At 36.7% G+C, this 18,496-nt stretch overlaps 1 protein-coding gene across 2 annotated transcripts in view; it reads right to left on the bottom strand.

Annotated features, from left to right (window-relative positions):
* LOC106880142 (nephrocystin-4) overlaps window positions 1-18,496 on the bottom strand; it is a 116,078-nt gene that overhangs the window by 61,348 nt on the left and 36,234 nt on the right. For both annotated transcript variants that reach the window (XM_014929973.2, XM_014929974.2), the window contains exons 19-20: window positions 10,112-10,338; window positions 7,532-7,724 (exon numbers count right to left, since the gene is read on the bottom strand). In XM_014929973.2, coding sequence (XP_014785459.1) covers window positions 7,532-7,724; window positions 10,112-10,338 — 420 coding nt within the window. The remainder of the gene's footprint in view (window positions 1-7,531; window positions 7,725-10,111; window positions 10,339-18,496) is intronic.

Raw genomic sequence — 18,496 nt, 5'->3', positions numbered from 1 at the left:
CACCACCACCTCTATCATGGTAAGAGATGACTGTTTCTAGAGGGAGTAGTATGGAACTTCTTTGATAATTTCTCATTTCACCGTTATCATCACTCCACCACTACCGCTGCCTATCGTCACCAGCATCATTATCATCACCAGCATCATAATTATTATCACTACCATCATTACCATCATCACCATCATCATCATCATCACCTATGCACTTAACTAGGAAACCGTTGACTACAACCACAACCAGATGACTGACAACAATGCATTTTCTTCTAAACATGTTGCACTCTTTCATTAATAGTTACTCTTTAATTCTGTCAGTCATTTTGCATTAACAGTAAAGAGAGGAGGAGGAACCACTTCTGCTTGCATCTCTGTCGTTGTTTAGAATGATTGTCTGAAGGCAGAGAGCGTTAATTTTAGAGTGTTGACAGTGCGTGTATTGATTTCTGATGGTTTCTCATTAACTAATATTTCAGTCAGTCATTGTGACTCTATGTTGTCACCAAGGTATTAAGCACTCTTCCATTGGCACACAATCATCGGGAACCTCACAATCTTGTAATCAAGAATCATTGTAATTTCGTTAATTACAAAGAAGAGAATCAGAACAAGATAATGCAAATTTTGAAGATACATACCCCCAGTTTCATTCTCTCTCTCTCTCTCCCTCTCTCTCTCTCTCTTTCTCTCTCTCTCTCTCTATCTCTCTCTCTCTCTCTCTCTCTCTCTCTCTCTCTCTCTCTCTCTCTCTCTCTCTCTCTCTCTCTCTCTCTCTCTCTTGATATACATGTGTGAAAACGTGTGCTGTGTGGGTGGACAGATGGATATAATGCATTCACAGAAAAACGGTTGAACTTATATATTTGTATATCATGCCATAACATATACTTTTCTACTTTAGGCACAAGGCCCAAAATTTTGGGGGAGGGGGCCAGTCGATGAGATCAACACCAGTACACAACTGGTACTTAATTCATCGACCCCAAAAGGATGAAAGGCAAAGTCGACCTCAGCGGAATTTGAACTCAGAACATAAAGACAGACGAAATACTGCTAAACATTTCGCCCAGTGTGTTAACGATTCTGCCAGCTCACCATCTTCATGTCATAACATATGAGAAATGTATAAGAACAAATACATATGCTTAAACATACAGACAGAAATGCTTAAACATATGCATATACAGTAAAACCTCACTTTACGAGACCCTGGGTTTACGAGTTTCATTTTATAATGAATATAAAAAGGTTAAACAGCCATTTTGTGTGTGTGGCAACGTCGCAACGTGTGCCAACACTGGTTCTGATGCATCTACACAACGATGGAGTAAAACGATGGCATAAAATTTCATTGCTACTATGGTAAATATTATTACTCTGCTTTACAAGTTTTCACTTTACAAGAAATCCCCGGGAACAAATTAACCTGTATATTGAGGCATTATTGTACAAACATACACACGTACACTCACAACCATCATCGTTTTATGCCCACTTTTGGGGGGGGGGGGGTTCCATGCTGGCATAAACTGGAAGGGTTTTCTGAGGCAGTGTTTTATGGCTGGACCCTTCCTCTTGCTAACTGTGCCACACAAGGGAACTAAAACAGCCAACTTATATGAGTCAGGGACGCATTGGAATAAACTATAAAGCCAGAATATACAGAGAAAGAAAGAAAGAAAGAAAGAAAGGAAGGAAGGAAGGAAGATAAAAAGAAAGATATTTCTGTTGAGATGCTCTGTGTTTCTTTCAATTAATTCTAAATATAACAAAGAATTTAGTAAAATAACTTAGTTATCATTAAGCTATTGTTAGGAACATAAATTGTGACTAAGGTTTGATGGAAGATTTTAATTCAAAACTTATGAAAACAAAACATCTGTACTACTGAGTCAGAGCCAGTTTCAACCGGGTTGGTATTGAAAGGGTTAAGTGAAACCTTGGTTTTAGATTAACAAAGGTATCTATTTGAAATGTTGCATTTTGAATATTATTTAGAATTACTTTATTATGAAAACAAGGAGAGAGGAATAAGATGTTCTAGGTGTTATAAGCTATTAAGCAGAGGGGGGGGGGTCTTAATAAGAATAAGAACCATCATCTCACTTGAACTAATCTCAAAGCTAAATTTATTTTAAAGAAACCCTTATATTTATAGATTAAGTTAGTATTTGCAAAACGAATTTTGAAATAATTTTAACAATAAAAGATAAATTTCTTATAAAACGAACATTATTCAAACCGAAAAGTAAAAATTCAATAAGTTTGTCTAGCTAGACTCCAATCAAAATAAATATTTAAGCCATCAATAAGTTATCTTGATCTCATGTCAGAAGTTTTATTAAAATATTCATACTACTCGTTTATACATGATAAAATATCTCTATAATGAAAGACGACTTCCCAATTAAGTATCATTAAATTTAAAATTTTGCCAACTAGGTAGAATAAGATTTTGTATCTATTTACCACTATCAAGTTTAACTATAATAATAAAATAAAATTAATAATAATAATAATAATAATAATAATAAAATTAATAATAAATCTAGAATAAACCTATTTATAGTGTACTTTCTTCTTGAGTAAAATTCTATGGCCACACAAATAGAACAGCCTAGATTGAAGAAAATGTTTTCAGTCAAATGAGCATTTTTGGAAAATCTGGTCTCAGCTTCTACTCTAAACAAAGAAGGACGGAAAGCAATAGGAAGCGGTTAGAATTCAGAGGGTAAAAGAATTTCTAAGAACGTAAATCAAGATTTCACTTGAATGATCTCATCTTTTTCTTTTTATCTTTTAGTAGTCTCAGTCATTCGACTGCAGCCATGCTGGAGCACCACATTAAAGAATTTTAGTCGAATGAACAGACCTCAGTACTTTTTTTTGTTTTTTTAAGCCTGGTATTTATTGTCAGTCTCTTCCACCAAACTACTAAATTACAGAGACATAAACACACCAACACCAGTTGTCAAGTGGTGGGGGAGGGGAACAAACAGACACATACATACACACACATATATATACAATGGGCTTCTTTCAGAGTCCGTCTACCAAATCCACTCACAAGGCTTTGGTTGGCCCAAAACTATAGTAGAAGACATATGCCACACAGTAGGACTGAACCTAGAATCATGCAGTTGGAAAGTACACTTCTTACCACACAGCCATGCCTGTGCATAAATGGTTGAACTTTCTAATAAAACCATTTAGTTCTAAATTTATCATTTATGAAATACAGTATATGTAATTTAGGTAGTATTTAATTAAAATAGCCATTTATATAACATACTCAATGTGTACACATTGTTAACAGACCACATACGGCAATACTTGTCCTGAAATACCATATCTTATGAACTTGCTGCGTTAAAGTCACAAATAACAGATAGAATTACCCCAGCAGTGGCCAGCAAAAGGACCAGAAGCATTTTGACCTTTTGGGGCCTTTTCCCAACATTGGTGATTGTCTAATCCATAGAAAGCAGCCAGTACACTCTGTAAGGTGGGTGGCAATAGGAAGGGTGTCCAGCTGTAGAAACCATACCAAAACAGTAACTGGCCTCTCAGTGGTGTGTATACATTATGTTACGTAGACAGTTGTTTATGAAAATAGTTTAAAACATAAAATTTTAATATAAGGAACATTACTCAAACCAGCAAGTAAATATTCAGTAAGTTTGTTTATTAAAACACTGGTCAGAATATTTAAACAATCAATAAGTTGTCTGTCTATTTTACGTAAGAAGTTTAATTCAAGCGTTGATACTACTTGTTTAAAACACACCAAAAGAAATAATTCTAAAAGGAGACAAAACATTTCTATGTCACGAAACTTAAAATCTAAAATTTTAACATAGAATAATTTTTCATACATCTCCATCACCATCTAAACTGACTGGAAAAAAAAAACTCTTGTGATTATATATAATACAATCATTCACTTTGTGTATCTTTCTTAAGTATACATTCACACACATACATACGCATACATATATATATACTACACCCTCACACACACACATACCTACATATATATTTATATATTAAAACGCATACATATATCTCTACATATATATGCTCATAAGCGACTGCCACAATCTCCCATAAATTCAAGTCAACCTGACATTTACCTATATAATTATCTTAGTCTATAAATTCACACACAATAAACAATACATATTCTTTAACATGGACATAGATTTATCAAATATTCATATGAAGGTGTCAGCAAGTTTGCAGTTCATCTTTTATTTTATAAATATTTTCTATACATTTCAATAAGTCTACAATTACAAGGTTTATCTTCTTTATTTTTTTTTTTAGAAAACAAATTCAACCATTAGATCATTAAAGTGAGATGTAAATTCACATTCTTAATATTATTGCCACCTTCTTAATAAGCACAATAATATCTTTCTTTCTTTCATTGTATCAATTATAAATCGATACAAAATAATATTCCAAATGTGTTCATTTTGACAGATAATGTTTTATTCAAAATTGTTTTGTTTTTGTATGGTTGTAAGAACTTTCTCACAAGGACAAGCTACAGTGTAATAAATTGGTAAGTCTTCTTTCGGTATATAAGTCATTTTAGTGTATTTTAAAACTAAAACAACAAATATTTAAATTAAACTACTTCCATAGAATAAAGGTTTAAATATCAATTTCAACCAATATGGAAGGAGACAGACTTAGTTCATACAGAGGGGCTTTTGTAATGTCCCTTTCTAACAGATACACAGGAGCAGGCATAACTGTGTGGTAAGAAGCTTACTTCCCAACCACATCGTTCTGGGTTCAGTCCCACTGCATGGCACCTTGGGCAAGTGTCTTCTATTATAGCCTAGCTCAAAAGATCTCTCTCTCCGAATGAAAGGAAGGGAAGATTGTATGATGCATGTATATGATCAGCAGTGCAACATGGTAGGTAAGATGTGGGCCCTGAATGCAGAAGATATGCATATGCTTGAGAGGAATGAAGCTAGTCTGCTTCGCTGGATATGCAATGTCATTGTGCATGTGCAACAAAGTGCTAGAATATTGAGGGAAAAGCTGGCCATAAGAGGAATTATGTAGATGCAGTGTGCAAGAGAGAAAACTGCGCTGTTTTGGTCATGTGGTGTGTATGAATGAGAACAGTTGCATAGAGAAGTGCCAATCACTTAAAATGGTTGGAATTTGTGGAAGAGGGAGACCCAGGAAGACATGGGACAAAGTACTGAAGGCCAGTCTCAAGACATTGAGCCTTACGAAAGAGGTGACTAAGGACCGAGATATTTGGCGCATTGTTGTACACAAGAAGACCTGTCCACCCCAGCAGAATTGATACCAGTGCTGGTGCCACATAAACTGTACTCGTGCTGGTGCCACATAAACTGTACTCGTGCTGGTGCCACATTAAAAGCACTGGTGATGGTGCCACATAAAAAGTTCCCAGTACACTCTGTGGAGTGGTTGGCATTTGGAAGGGTATCCATCTGTAGAAACCATGCCAGGACAGACAATGGAGCCTGGTGAGGCCCGTGGCCTTACCAGCTCTGGTCAAACCATCCAAGCCACACCAGCAGGGAAAACAGATGTTAAATAAAGATGATGATGATGATGATGACATGCATGTTTATATAACATCATTATTTTAGCATCCACTTTTCCATGGAATTTATCGAAGCAGACTTTCTACAGCTGGATGTCCTTCCTGTTACCAATCTTTACCTGTTTCCAAGCAAGGTAATATTTCACCATGGCCAGATATGTTTTAACAGATTATTGGAAATAATGCTATTCATGTACAATAATATGTAGAAGGCACTTGCTCAAGGTACCATGCAGTGGGATTTGAACGCAAAACGATATGACTGGAAAGCAAACCTCTTAACCACATACACAATATATATAAGAGATTGTCTGTCTGTGTGTGTGTGTGTGTGTGGTGTCCAATTCCCCTCCCAACCTCTCATTTTTATGTAACAACCATTTGTTCATCCACTGCTGCCACTCTTTAGACTTTCTATGTTTCTCTTCTCCTCCCATTCTGCTTTCTCATTCATTTATATTCTCTCTATCTCTCTCTCTCTCTCTCTCTCTCTCTCTCTGCACCTCATCAAAATTTTCCAACATCTGAAGCACAAGGAACAAAAGCAGGAAAAAGAAATAATGCACAGCAAAAAGGAGCAGAGAATGGGGAAGAGGCAAACAGTTTTCTTGTAGCTAGACTTTATCCGTTTCTCTTCTTACTTTTCCCTCTTTCCCTAACAACTTTACTTTCATCATTTCTCCCTCTCCCTTCTCAACAGTTCCTCATAAAAACTTGCCATTGTCTTCAGAGGTTTGACATCAAAAGTTATTTTATTTAAAGAAATATCACAAAAACACTTTGTTTACATTTCCATACATTCTGTCACTCAAATTATTTATGTCTTACATTTCTTGAAATCACATTTTTACAATTTCTCTTTAAATTAATAGCCACAGGTCAGCAGCAGACAGTGATAATTTCATTCTACAACATTAATGTTTGTGTAGACTCTTCAATGTTTTCTTTTTTCTTTTTTCTTCTCCATAAAAATGTTTTCCTTTCCTGATATAACAGGAACAGAGACACACACAATTGCTCTTTTAATAATTTGCTTCCATCAATAGTAGCACAGGAAAAATGTGTCCCACCTATGTCTTCCACTATCAGATGCAAGGGGGTATTGAGGGCAACAAATTAACAGCATTAGCAAAAACTGTAAGCAAATGCTGCTCACAAGAAATTAAAGATTGGTAGAGAGTGTGTCACTTACTGTAAACAGAATGCAACCAGTCTGGCTGTCCTTGGAGGTGCCTGATGAACAACAAGTTCACCTTCAAACCATTGCTTTCAGACAGGTTGCACATAAATACCATGAGACCCCACAAGAGAACCAGATAGAAAGCACAAAGAACAACACAAGCAGAGACAAAATTCTGGCCACACACACACCTTAAGTTGTAGAAAAGAGGTACCTTCAACTATAATCCTGTACACGACCATGCTTCTGAAAAAATAGTTTCAATTGGTACCATGTCCAAAAGATATGACAAATGTTTAGACAATAAATGGAAACAAGAGACAAACAAAATGTGCTATTCCACTAAAAAATTTAATCTAACAGTCATTGTTGATCTTCCGAAGCCTCTAAAACAGCTTCTAACTGCTGCAGCAGAGAAATTCATACATCTTTTGAAGAATATCAGAAAATATAATTGCTTTCCAAATGGCTTCTTTTGAGACCAACATCTTCAGAGAAGAGGAATTCCTACCAACTTTAAAAGTTAAAGGAAAAATCTGCCCCAAAACTGATTTCCTTCAACTCTTCCCAATGAAGGGTCTTCTTTTCTGCAGCTGTACTTTGTTAATGACTTAAAAGAGATTGATTCATAGAATGAAAATCATTTCCCTGAGAACAAAGAATAAAAGGATGTCTGACCATTCTAGAATGCAATCAACATTAGTAAAAACCTTCTCCATCCACTGAAAATAAATATCCATTTTGGTTCCACTTACCTGTGGATGTACTGAATGATCAGCAGTAAAACTCTGCAACTTGAATGGAATATGTATTTCTTCCTTGGGTCTCATCAGTATCTGCTTCCATTTCCCATCCACGTTGTTCTCAATAAACATATCCTCTTCCACTGGGGTGGTCACATTGGTCTGTGACTTGAAATACCTCCATTCTTGTGCATCAGTTATAATGCTAAGGTTAAAGAGAAAAACAAGAGATGGTATCACTATCATTGTCATCATCACCATCATCATCAGTATTCTACTTTCATTTGTTGATGCTATTTGACTGTAGGTCAGCCATGACCAAGCAGATCTGATCAATAGTGTTCCAGTCATGACCATCCTCTTGCAATATAGCCAGGATTACATTATTCAACATTCCCTCATCAGAGACGTTAGCACGCCGGTGTGTCTCTTTCATGAAACCCCTGTGGTACCCCACTCTGCTCCTTGCACTGTTAAGTAGAGGGAGACAACTGGATGTTATGCCAGTCTATCACTTGGCAAACTTAGGAAGTATGAATTGATTTGACAGTGCTGTTGGTTAAAGCAGGGAATTATTCCTACTCTGTAGTCCTTATTTATAGCCATGTGACCAGGGCCAAATAAAAGTCAAGTCTCTTTCCAACATACACACTGCTAATGAGAGAATATAAGCTGCTCTTCTCTTAAATAGATGTTACAGCTGATTGACTCAGCTACTTATGCCCTCCTACAGAAAATTACAGCCAACTCATTTGGTACATTGCATCTAGTGTAGTACACACACGTCCTAAAAATATTGTCTGATCAGTATACTTTTACACACTAAAAGAGAAGGCATATATGTGGTGGCTGGAGGTGCTGGAAATAGCTGCCACATACCCATCTGCTCACACCCTGCTATCTACAAATAGGAAGGATACATATGGATTCAGAATTATGTAGTACTGAATAATTTAATCAAAGATTAAAATGATAAAGACTTGAACGACTTTTGATCTGCCCAATCAGAAATATCTAGGACTAAAATAACAACCATCACCTGACCATCCAAGTGTGTTGTTCCCTCTCCCCGACCCTTTTAAAACTAATCCAATCATATTTATGTGAGAGCTCTTTTACTTTTTCTCTCTTCTTTTCTTGCTTGCAAGTTACATGCTGAAACGGTTAGCTCTAGGAAGGGCACCAAGCAAAAGAAACCATGCCAAATATGACACTAAAGTTCAATGCAGCCCTGCAGCCTGCTTGTTCCCTGTCAAACTATCCAGCTTGGGAAGTGGACATTAAAAGAGGATGATAATGTTTTCCATCTTCCAAATGATTCCAAGTTTGTTTCTCACACTCCACAAAATACCAGACAGAACATTTTTTTTTTTTAAGTCTTTCTCCCAAACCAAAATCATAAGGGACTCCCTTCCCACATCTGATGCTCAGGTTTTCCTTTCCCACTGACTACCAACCCTTTATATGAAGATTTTATAGTATAGATTATTCGCATCAACATATCCTTAATTAACAATATGTTACATTACAGCAGACAGCAGGTGTTCATCCGTTCTATCCATGGATAAATTTTGCAGAAAGGTTTGTTTCGAATTAAAACCCAAGTTAAAGTATTCGATCAACAACTCGAATAACCAAGATTTTCATTCTCCTTAGAATATCTCCAAACTGTTAAAATTATGTTCTCTTGGTCAAAGTGTATACAGGACTAATGACATTAGTCACTCTGCCTGCTGGAAATAGCAGTCAAATTTTCCTGAAATAGCACCAACTGAATACATCTGAGACATATGATGCAGGAGAAAAAAAAAGGTGGGATGGTCATGTTGGAACGATTTTGATCACATCTGCTCAGCAGTGGTCAACCTAAAGCTATAACTTTAGCTTGTCATCTACAACATCCATTTAAATTAAACCTGAAGTTAATTATGAATGCAGAAATGAAGTGGCTTAAGTGGCTTCTATTTTCTTTTTGAATTTTAGAGTAAAAAATTTGAATATTTTCATTTAAATCATAGGAAGAATTTCACCAGAAGATAGTGATTAAGCAGTTCTCTTTCTTGTCATGTTAACCACTTAAGTGTGGATTTAGATTGGTATGTCTCATACACTGGCGAAATCTGACAGAAGCAGTGTATTGATTTTTATATAAAGGATAAGATCTATATATATATAAATTAAAAGTAGTTAAGTTAATGTCCAGTCATAGAGTGACCAGTGGTTTCACATCCACAAAAGCCTTTGCCTCGTGAATGGGTAGGTGTGAGAGGCCAGATCTGGCTGGTTTAAACATAAAATAGATAGGATATTTTGGACTGGTTTAAATACAAAAGAGTTAAAGAGAGCCAGGCTTTAACTGAGTTGGTTTGTCCTGTGACATTATACTAAGACAAATTCTTCAAACAAGACCAACCAGTTGTCAAGCTATGGACACTCACCATACATTAAAATATATAAACCACAATGGGAAAATAAACTATTTTTAAAAAAATAGTTCTCTACTTCTATAAGACATACTTAGATTAGACACATACTGTGGAATAAGCCTAGCATACCAAACCAAAGATAAAACAGCATTAAATGTTCGCTTACCTTAGATCAGAATCATCATATTCAATAGTGACCATTTCTTGTACATCACTTGGATTGAGGAGAACAAATTCAAAGAACTCAGCTGCAGCAAAGCTAGGAAAGATTACATGTTCTTTGGTAATACTGGAGTTTAACATGTTCATAATGCATTCCCGTTTGGTTTGTTGGCGGTAGAGCTCCAACATTTTCAAATCCCGAACACGTTGGTTCAAATCATCTTTGTGAGCCTGAAAGAGATCAACATTTTAAGGGATGTTTTTTTTTCTGTTTGTTTTTGTTTTTTGCTTTTTTACAATTGAATTTCTATATTTTGATATTTAATTTTTTCAAAATTCTTTTATTTTCTTTTGCTGTCTTATGACTATTCACAATAATAACATTATAAATCGATGTAAAATGTGTTTAAGTGCATAACAATTGCTCCAATATAAAAATCACAATTTATGATCAGATGGTCGGTAGTCCAGCACCTTAATTGAATGGTCAGTGGGATTTTATATGCTAACAATTTCCAAAGAAGAATATTTATGAAAAGATTGAGATCACAGAGAAAGACATTGTATTCAAAAGACAGGATGGATCTTTCAGAATGCTCTAGTGATTTCTTTCAATCAAAAGTCTTGGTAATAATATTGTTGAAGAACATCTCTGAGAGGCCTGGCATTAATGTGTTTGCTAAATAAATAGATAGGAATATCCAAAGATACAGTCTTTGTTCTCACAACAGTACTAATAAGACAATGTAAACAGGTGCACACATGTGCACGTACACACACACACACACACACACACACACACACATAATGGAGTTTCAGTTTTATGTTTTCATGCACTTATTAATCATTGAACAGAATCTTCTATATTTTCCCAATGAAAAGATTATTTTTTCACTCAAATAAAAAGATTTAAATATTAGGACACAGACATGGCAGAAATGGTAAAGAGTCAAACTAAATGCCTTATAGCGTGTAATTCCTTTCTCTACAAACTGATTTCAAATCCCGCTAGGGTTGGCTTTAAATTTTTGCTGCTAAAGATCAATGGTGTACTGGACATGATTCAATAAACAATATACTTTTAAAAATTTTGGCCCAGAACCAATGTGAGAATTTATTTATAGACTTTATGAGGGACAGAAAACACAGTTGGCTGAGCTGGTAACATTTCAGAAAACCAGCCAAAAAGTTAGTGGCTCATATTCTCATAATCCTTTCTCACTCAGAGCTCGGTCTTTGAAAAAACAAAAAGTCTCAAGTCTTGTTTCCATAGTAACTGAATTCAGAAACCAAAGCAAATCTTTCTTTCAAATTCAGAAACCAAAGCAAGCCTTTCTTGCAATTTCAAGAAATTACAACAGTAATTAAGTCAATGAAGACTTCATTTTTCTGTAGTGTAATTGGTGAATTCTGCTTGGTGATGCTTGAGATTCTCCAAGACAGAAGCTGAACTCAGCTTTACAATTTAACAGTGATGTCTCTACCTACAACACCAAGTTGTTCCTCTCTGCTGCATTCTCATCTGTTTATTAAACAGTTTACAAATATTAGATTTTGCTCTGCTACCAATGGCAAATTAAATTTATTCTTTTTCACAAACTACACTGATTTAGAGAGCCAATTCTAGATTCCATATGAAACAAGTGAGAGACAAATAATTCCATGGCTAGAAAATAGTCTATTGCAGAAATCTTTCCAAAAGAAATTTAAGATATTTTCTCTACAAGTTACAAGAAGTGAGGCAATGATAGTTATTCAAGTGTACTCTAATGTGAATTAGAACTCACATTTTATATGTTATTCACCCAGCCATTAGTACATTAGAATTCATAAATGTGTGATGCTGACTTAAATACCCAACCAGCTGTTTACTGTCTGCCCCGCAAACAGAACCCAAATATAGATTATGAGCAACATTTTGGCATCAGTAAAAGAATCTGAAACGATGAAGAGGAAATAAATAAGAAAATAATAAAACCAGAAAGTGTATAGGTTACAGATGTTGTTTCTGAAATTAGCCATGAGAAATTGATAAGAAACTTTGGCAGGTATAATATTTACTGTTTTGCTTTAAGGGAACTGAGAGAGGGAGGAAGAGAGAGAGAGAAATTGACAGATAGACAAGCAGACTGACAGACAGAGTAAAAGATAGAATTATAGAGAAAGAAACAGGAAGAAATAGAGAAAAATAAATGATAGATATAGAGAGGTGAGAGAGTGAGTTACTGTGCTGAGAGATTTGTGATATTTCACAAATATTGGTTTAAAAGTTTGGCACAAGGCCAGCAATTTCGGGGGAGGAGGTAAGTCAATTACATCAACTTCAGTATTCAACTGGTGCTTACTTTATCAACCTCGAAAGGATAAATGGCAAAGTCGACTTCAGTGGAATTTGAACTCAGAATGTATAGGTGAGCAAAATGCCACTAAGCATTTTGCCCAGTGTACTAATGATTCAGCCAGCTCACCGTCTTGCATTTAAAGGATATTAGCTCAAGGGTTTTTTTTCCTACTGGATGAGATGTTCATGTAATGTGAGGTCTGGATCAAATCACACAGATCTTGAAGAAGCTATAATTATTAATGCATATAACAGCGAGACCCAGCCTATTAATGCATATATTTATTAATTTACCGACTGCTTTTTGTTTTCATTCTGAGGTTGGTATCAGTTAAGAAAATAAGGAAGCCAGCCCCCAGACCCCAGCCCTCACCAAGGAGATTAAAGGATACAAAGGTGTGGTAATCAGTTTCAATTCTTGACAGAGAACTGCTTTCACTTATATATTCAATGCATGTGGGAAAGCCACGAACAGTTCTTGTCTTAGAAGCAACAGTAACATGGCCAAGATCATAAAGTATTGAAATATCTGCTCACAAAATATGAATTCACAAAGAAATTATGAAAAGTCTAAGAGAGTAGGTGTATATCTAAATTGACGTCATTCCAAACATAATTGTGCTAACTTCTGCTTTTTGTATATCAAGAACGATATCATCCTCATAATCATCCTCATCCATCATTTTGAATCCGGGTTTTGTCCCTGTTGATAGGGGTGGCTGGATCTACCTCAATGCCATAGCAACCACCCTCACACCATCTCACCAGGTTTGGGGCATCCTCCCTTCTCAAGCCAAACCCTCCCAATCTCCTCCCCCACCTGTCCCCTCCACATTTTCCTCGGTCTACCTCGCTTTCGCTGTCCATTTACCTCAAACTCAAGCACCCTCCTCAGAACATGCTCCTCGTCCCTCCTCATCACATGTCCATTACCACCACACTCCATTCGCCCTTGCCAGTTGTTCCACTGATTCCTCCAACCCCAGCATTCCTATCAAATCTTCAGTCCTCCTCTTATCAAACACGCCACATCTCTCTCACCACTGCTCTCAGTCCTTCTCAAAATTGCCATCTCTCTCTCTCTCTCCCTCAGACACCATATCTCACTCCCATACAGCATTGCAGTTCTCACACAACTCCTACAGACCTTTCCTTTTATCTTCAATGACAACCTTTTCTCATATAACAATGGCTCCACATTCCCTGAACTTCACCCAGCCAAGTCTCACTCTTGCTGTTACAGTTGCTTCACATCCACACATCTTCATCCCTGTTGTCATAGATACAGCAACATTCCCAAGTTGGCATCAGCTGATGGGACATTTTGAGGTAGTCTTTTACATGTGGACATCCATCCCGATGCCACCACCTTTTGTCACAGGGATTTAGAAGATCCGTTCAACTGAGATGCACACTAATTTTTTTTTTTTTTTTTTTTTTTTTTTTTTTTTTTGTCCATATGACTTTGGTGGAATTTGAGGAAGATTTAGCAGATATTTTTAGCAGCCATTTTAGCTCCAATTTCTTTCTTTAGCTATATTTCATATAGAGGAATCTCATTAGCTTATGATTCTCCACTGCTCCTTTTTACTTCGGGTTCTTTAACTTAATTCAGAAACGGTCAGAGCAATCCCATCTTCAGTTGCACAACAAGAACATTAACCATAAACCTTTAATACAAGAGATCACAATGAATCTCTTAGCAATAATATATGATATAATCTCAAACTGTACACAACATATCCATAATATGATTAACTCATTAACAAGCAACAGCAACAACAGCAGAGGAAGAACTTCTATATGGTTACTCAATCTGTTAACGATAACAGCCAAATCTCCCTCAAATCACATCCTACTACCACCTCAATTATCCTCAATTAACATCTACTTTTCCATGTAAGCATGGGTCAGATGGAATTTGTTGAGCCAGATTTTCCACAGCTGAATTGCTTTCCCCTTTGTGAACCCTTGTTTCCAAACAAGCTAATATTTCCTCATGATCAGGCAGGTTTTTCAAAGAAGGCTAGAAACAAACAACATTGCTTGCATGACCAAGATGCTCATTTATAACCATCATGTGATCTCAAGGCTAGGGTGCAAACACACACTCACAGACATACATACATATACAACAGGGTTTACAGCTCTATATTCAAGAGATGAGGGATTACCCACATTATTTACATTATGACAGATATTTGTCCTCATCTTGCTTGTTGTTAACACAATGAGGACCCAGGTTCGAAATTTCCCCAAGACACCTGATGAAGGCTGGAATGTATATCAGCCGAAACATTGTGTTTGGCAGAAATTGAACTCAGAATGTAACCGCAGACAAAATAGCGCTATACATTTCGCCCAGTGTGCTAACGATTCTGCCAACTCGCCACCCTAAATATATATATATGTATGTGTGTGTGTTTGTGTCTGTGTCTGTACCCCCACCATCGCTTGACAACCAATGTTGGTGTGTTTACAACCCGTCACTTATCGGTTCAGCGAAAGAGACCAACAGAATAAGTACTAGGCTTTCAAAGAATAAGTCCTGGGGTCGATTTGTTCGACTGAAGGCAGTGCTCCAGCATGGCTGCAATCAAATGACTGAAAAGAATAAAAGAATCAAAAAACAGAAGATTGCCAAATAGAATACTGCAAACCCGACAGTGATTTTGGCCCAAAACCGATCCAACACCAACCGATGTGAGATAGGTTTGCCAGTCATTCTCAATGTGTTTTTATGTAATTCTAGATTATGAGAAGGCAATTACAGTCCAGTGTTTACTGATTAATGTGTCTGGTGCGAGACTAATAATCAGTGGAGACGTATAAGCAAAGATGAAGTGTCGCCAGTTCTGTGATGGGAGGAAGAGGGAGAGGAAGGAAAAGAGAGAGAGAGAGAAAGGAAGAGAGTGAGAGAAGGAAGTATGAATGTGTTTTCCATATATGACACTATTAAAATATATGGGGCAGTAATATAATGCACAACATTTTTTTATATTTGTTATTTGTATAATATTTCACTTGGTCATCCATCATACTGTCATCATCATCATTTAAATTCCATGCTAGCATGGGTTGGACAGTTTGACTGAAGCTGGTAAGGCCAGGGGCTCCATTGTCTGTTCTGGCATGGTTTCTACAGCTAGATGCCTTTCCTAACACCAACCACTCCACAGAGTGTACTGGGTGCTTTTTTATGTGGCACCAGTTCTGCCATGGCAGACAGGTCTTCCTGAGTACAGCAAGACACCAGATATCTCGGTCGTTTGTGATTTCCTTCAAAAGGCTCAGTGTCTTGAGACAACCTTCAGTACTTCATCCCATATCTTCCTAGGTCTCCCACTTCAACAAGTTCCATCCACATTAAATACGTATATACATTGATATTTTGGAAAATGAAAGAATATCATTATCATCATCAATAAGTGTTCCAACCCTCCACATTCTCAGTTCAAATCCTGCTTATGATCAACTTTACCTTTTTCATCTTTTCAGTGTTGATAAAATAAATACCTGTCTCATTAATCTTCTGGTCTTCTACCTGTGTTAGAAATAATTTACTGATTTATATGTAAAGTCATTGTCATCACAACGCACGTTAAATGATGATGATGACTTTACATATAAGGCTGTGAGCTGGTAGAATCATTAGCACATCAGACAAAATGCTTAGCAGTATTTCATGAGCCTTTATATTCTGAGTTCAAATTCTACTAAGGTCAACATTGCTTTTCATCCTTTTTTTTTTTTTGGTGGGCGGGGTCGGTAAATAAAGGCTTCTTTCAGTTTTCCATCTACCAAATCCACTCACAACGCTTTGGTTGGCCTGAGGCTATAGTAGAAACCACTTGCCCAATGTGCCAAGTAGTGGGACTGAACCATGAACCATGTGATTGGTAAGCAAACTACTTACCACACAGCCACTCCTGTGCATATTTTGTAAGCATGTCCACAAGTGTTAGCCATATGGAATTTAAAAAGTTGCCCAAGGTTGTAGTTCAAACCAGCCAGATTCAGCCTCTTAAGCATACCCTGTGATATCATTCTAAAAACGAACGTGCACACACACACACACACACACACACACACACACACACACACACACACACACACACGCGCGCACACACACACACACACACACAGAGTCAGAATCTTGAAGCTATGAGGTAATGCCTGATTAATTCAAAACAATGTGAATAAATAATCGTTCCATTTGTCCGAGTAATCTGAATGCTAAGGGTCTGAGGTGAAACTGAGATGCATTTCAGTGTTAATTTATCTAAAATGGATAGAGCCATGCAACACGTCTTCTTATATGGGCAGGCATAAGGTCAGAAATATATAAAAGAAAGGTGAATAGTTGTTTGGTCAGACCAGTAAAGATTTGGCTAGCCACAGCATGGTACTTAACACTTAATGAGTGAGGCAACATATGTACTTAGTGTCAATAGAATAGTTTGTGTAATCATTATGTAGTAGAAGAAACTGACAGTAGTCCTAAGTTGTAATATACTTTGTCAACGACATAATATATTTGTAGTAGCAGTAGTAGTACAAGCTGAACTGTGAGCAATATTTTATCTCACACGATAACAGTTTGGGTGACAGAAATTCATTATTTATTCTGTGCTTAAGTATTCTGTTTTCAAACAGGAGTCTATATTGCAGGCTGAATTTCGTAATGAGACAATATGCTTATTATACATATGAATATGTATATTTTCAGCGGACTCCTAACCCTAACCCTAACCCTAAACAGCGCGTGTGCGTATTCTTTACCTTCGCGTATACGTACATATGTTAGTATGCACTCGACACACATACAAACATACACACACGTGTTGTGTGTATGTGTAGAGTGTATCCAATCCATGACATCGTAGAGCATGGACGTTAAATGACTGACTGATTGATCGATTGATGTGTGCGTGTGTGTGTTCACTTTTTATGTCTGACTGAAGCCGTCCTCCTCGTTATTTAATTAACATCCTTTACAAAACGATAGTGTGTAAGCTCGATTTTCAGTAGGAACTGCTTCACTTGCTTTGTTACCAAGACCCGTAGAGGAATCATTGACTTTGTACTCGACCACTTCTCCTCAAACGAAAAGAGGGTGTCAGGTGCGAGAAAGCAAATAGAGTTAAGTCCCTTGAACAAGGGAAATAACACATTCCATAAGTTTTTCGTCTGTCAAAGGGAAAAAAATCAATGAGACTTATTCTATTTTTTATTTCTGTAACAGCTGAGTAAAAAGATCTTTAAGTTGAGCAACAGATGTCTTGATATAGAGTAAATTATTCGTTATACAGTATTAAAGACAATAAAGATACAAAATAACAATAGAAAATCAGTCAGAGCTAATATTCTGCTTAATACCACAGATTTGCTTGTCAGTAGTTTGACCTTAACCAGTTGAGCATGTCCCTTGGTGGCTGACGATATGTGCATCTCTGATCATGAGCAGAAGTAGTCGGGGAGCATCATAGCCATGCGTTGAGAGGAATTTGTTGGGGTTTGAATAATTCACCTTTGGAAACATGGGTGTTTTGCTCAACATCCTTAGACAAACCTTATTCAAGGGCTTTTTGAGCGGGATGGGCTACTCGACCTAAAGAAAATTCTAACTGGGCCCCACCTGCGAGGTCATGCGCTGTTTATCTTGATATGAGATCACTATGTCGCACACATATGGTTGTGATGCATGTGCCTGGTGTACCCTTATCAGACGGGTAGTCATGATGGGTATAATGGGCTTCGTATATTTTATCCCAGTGTCACTTTGATGGCATGCACTGCTCTCTCACTCAATAATAATAATAATAATAATAATAATAATAATAATAATAATAATAATAAATGTCTAACATAGGCACAAAGCCACACATTTTGTGGGAGAGATAGCCAGAGGTTAAAAAGATCCAGCAAAACATTGCAAGACTTTTATTTTCTTCACTGTTTTGATATTTTTGTCATCAGGCACTCAATAAAAATAGCAATTTTTTCATTTATTCTGGCAACAAGGTCCCTTCATATGTAAAACAATGT

This window comes from Octopus bimaculoides, chromosome 12 (genome assembly GCF_001194135.2).
Source record: "Octopus bimaculoides isolate UCB-OBI-ISO-001 chromosome 12, ASM119413v2, whole genome shotgun sequence".
NCBI classification, from domain to species: domain Eukaryota; kingdom Metazoa; phylum Mollusca; class Cephalopoda; order Octopoda; family Octopodidae; genus Octopus; species Octopus bimaculoides.
This window is presented reverse-complemented; position numbering and strand designations above follow the sequence as displayed.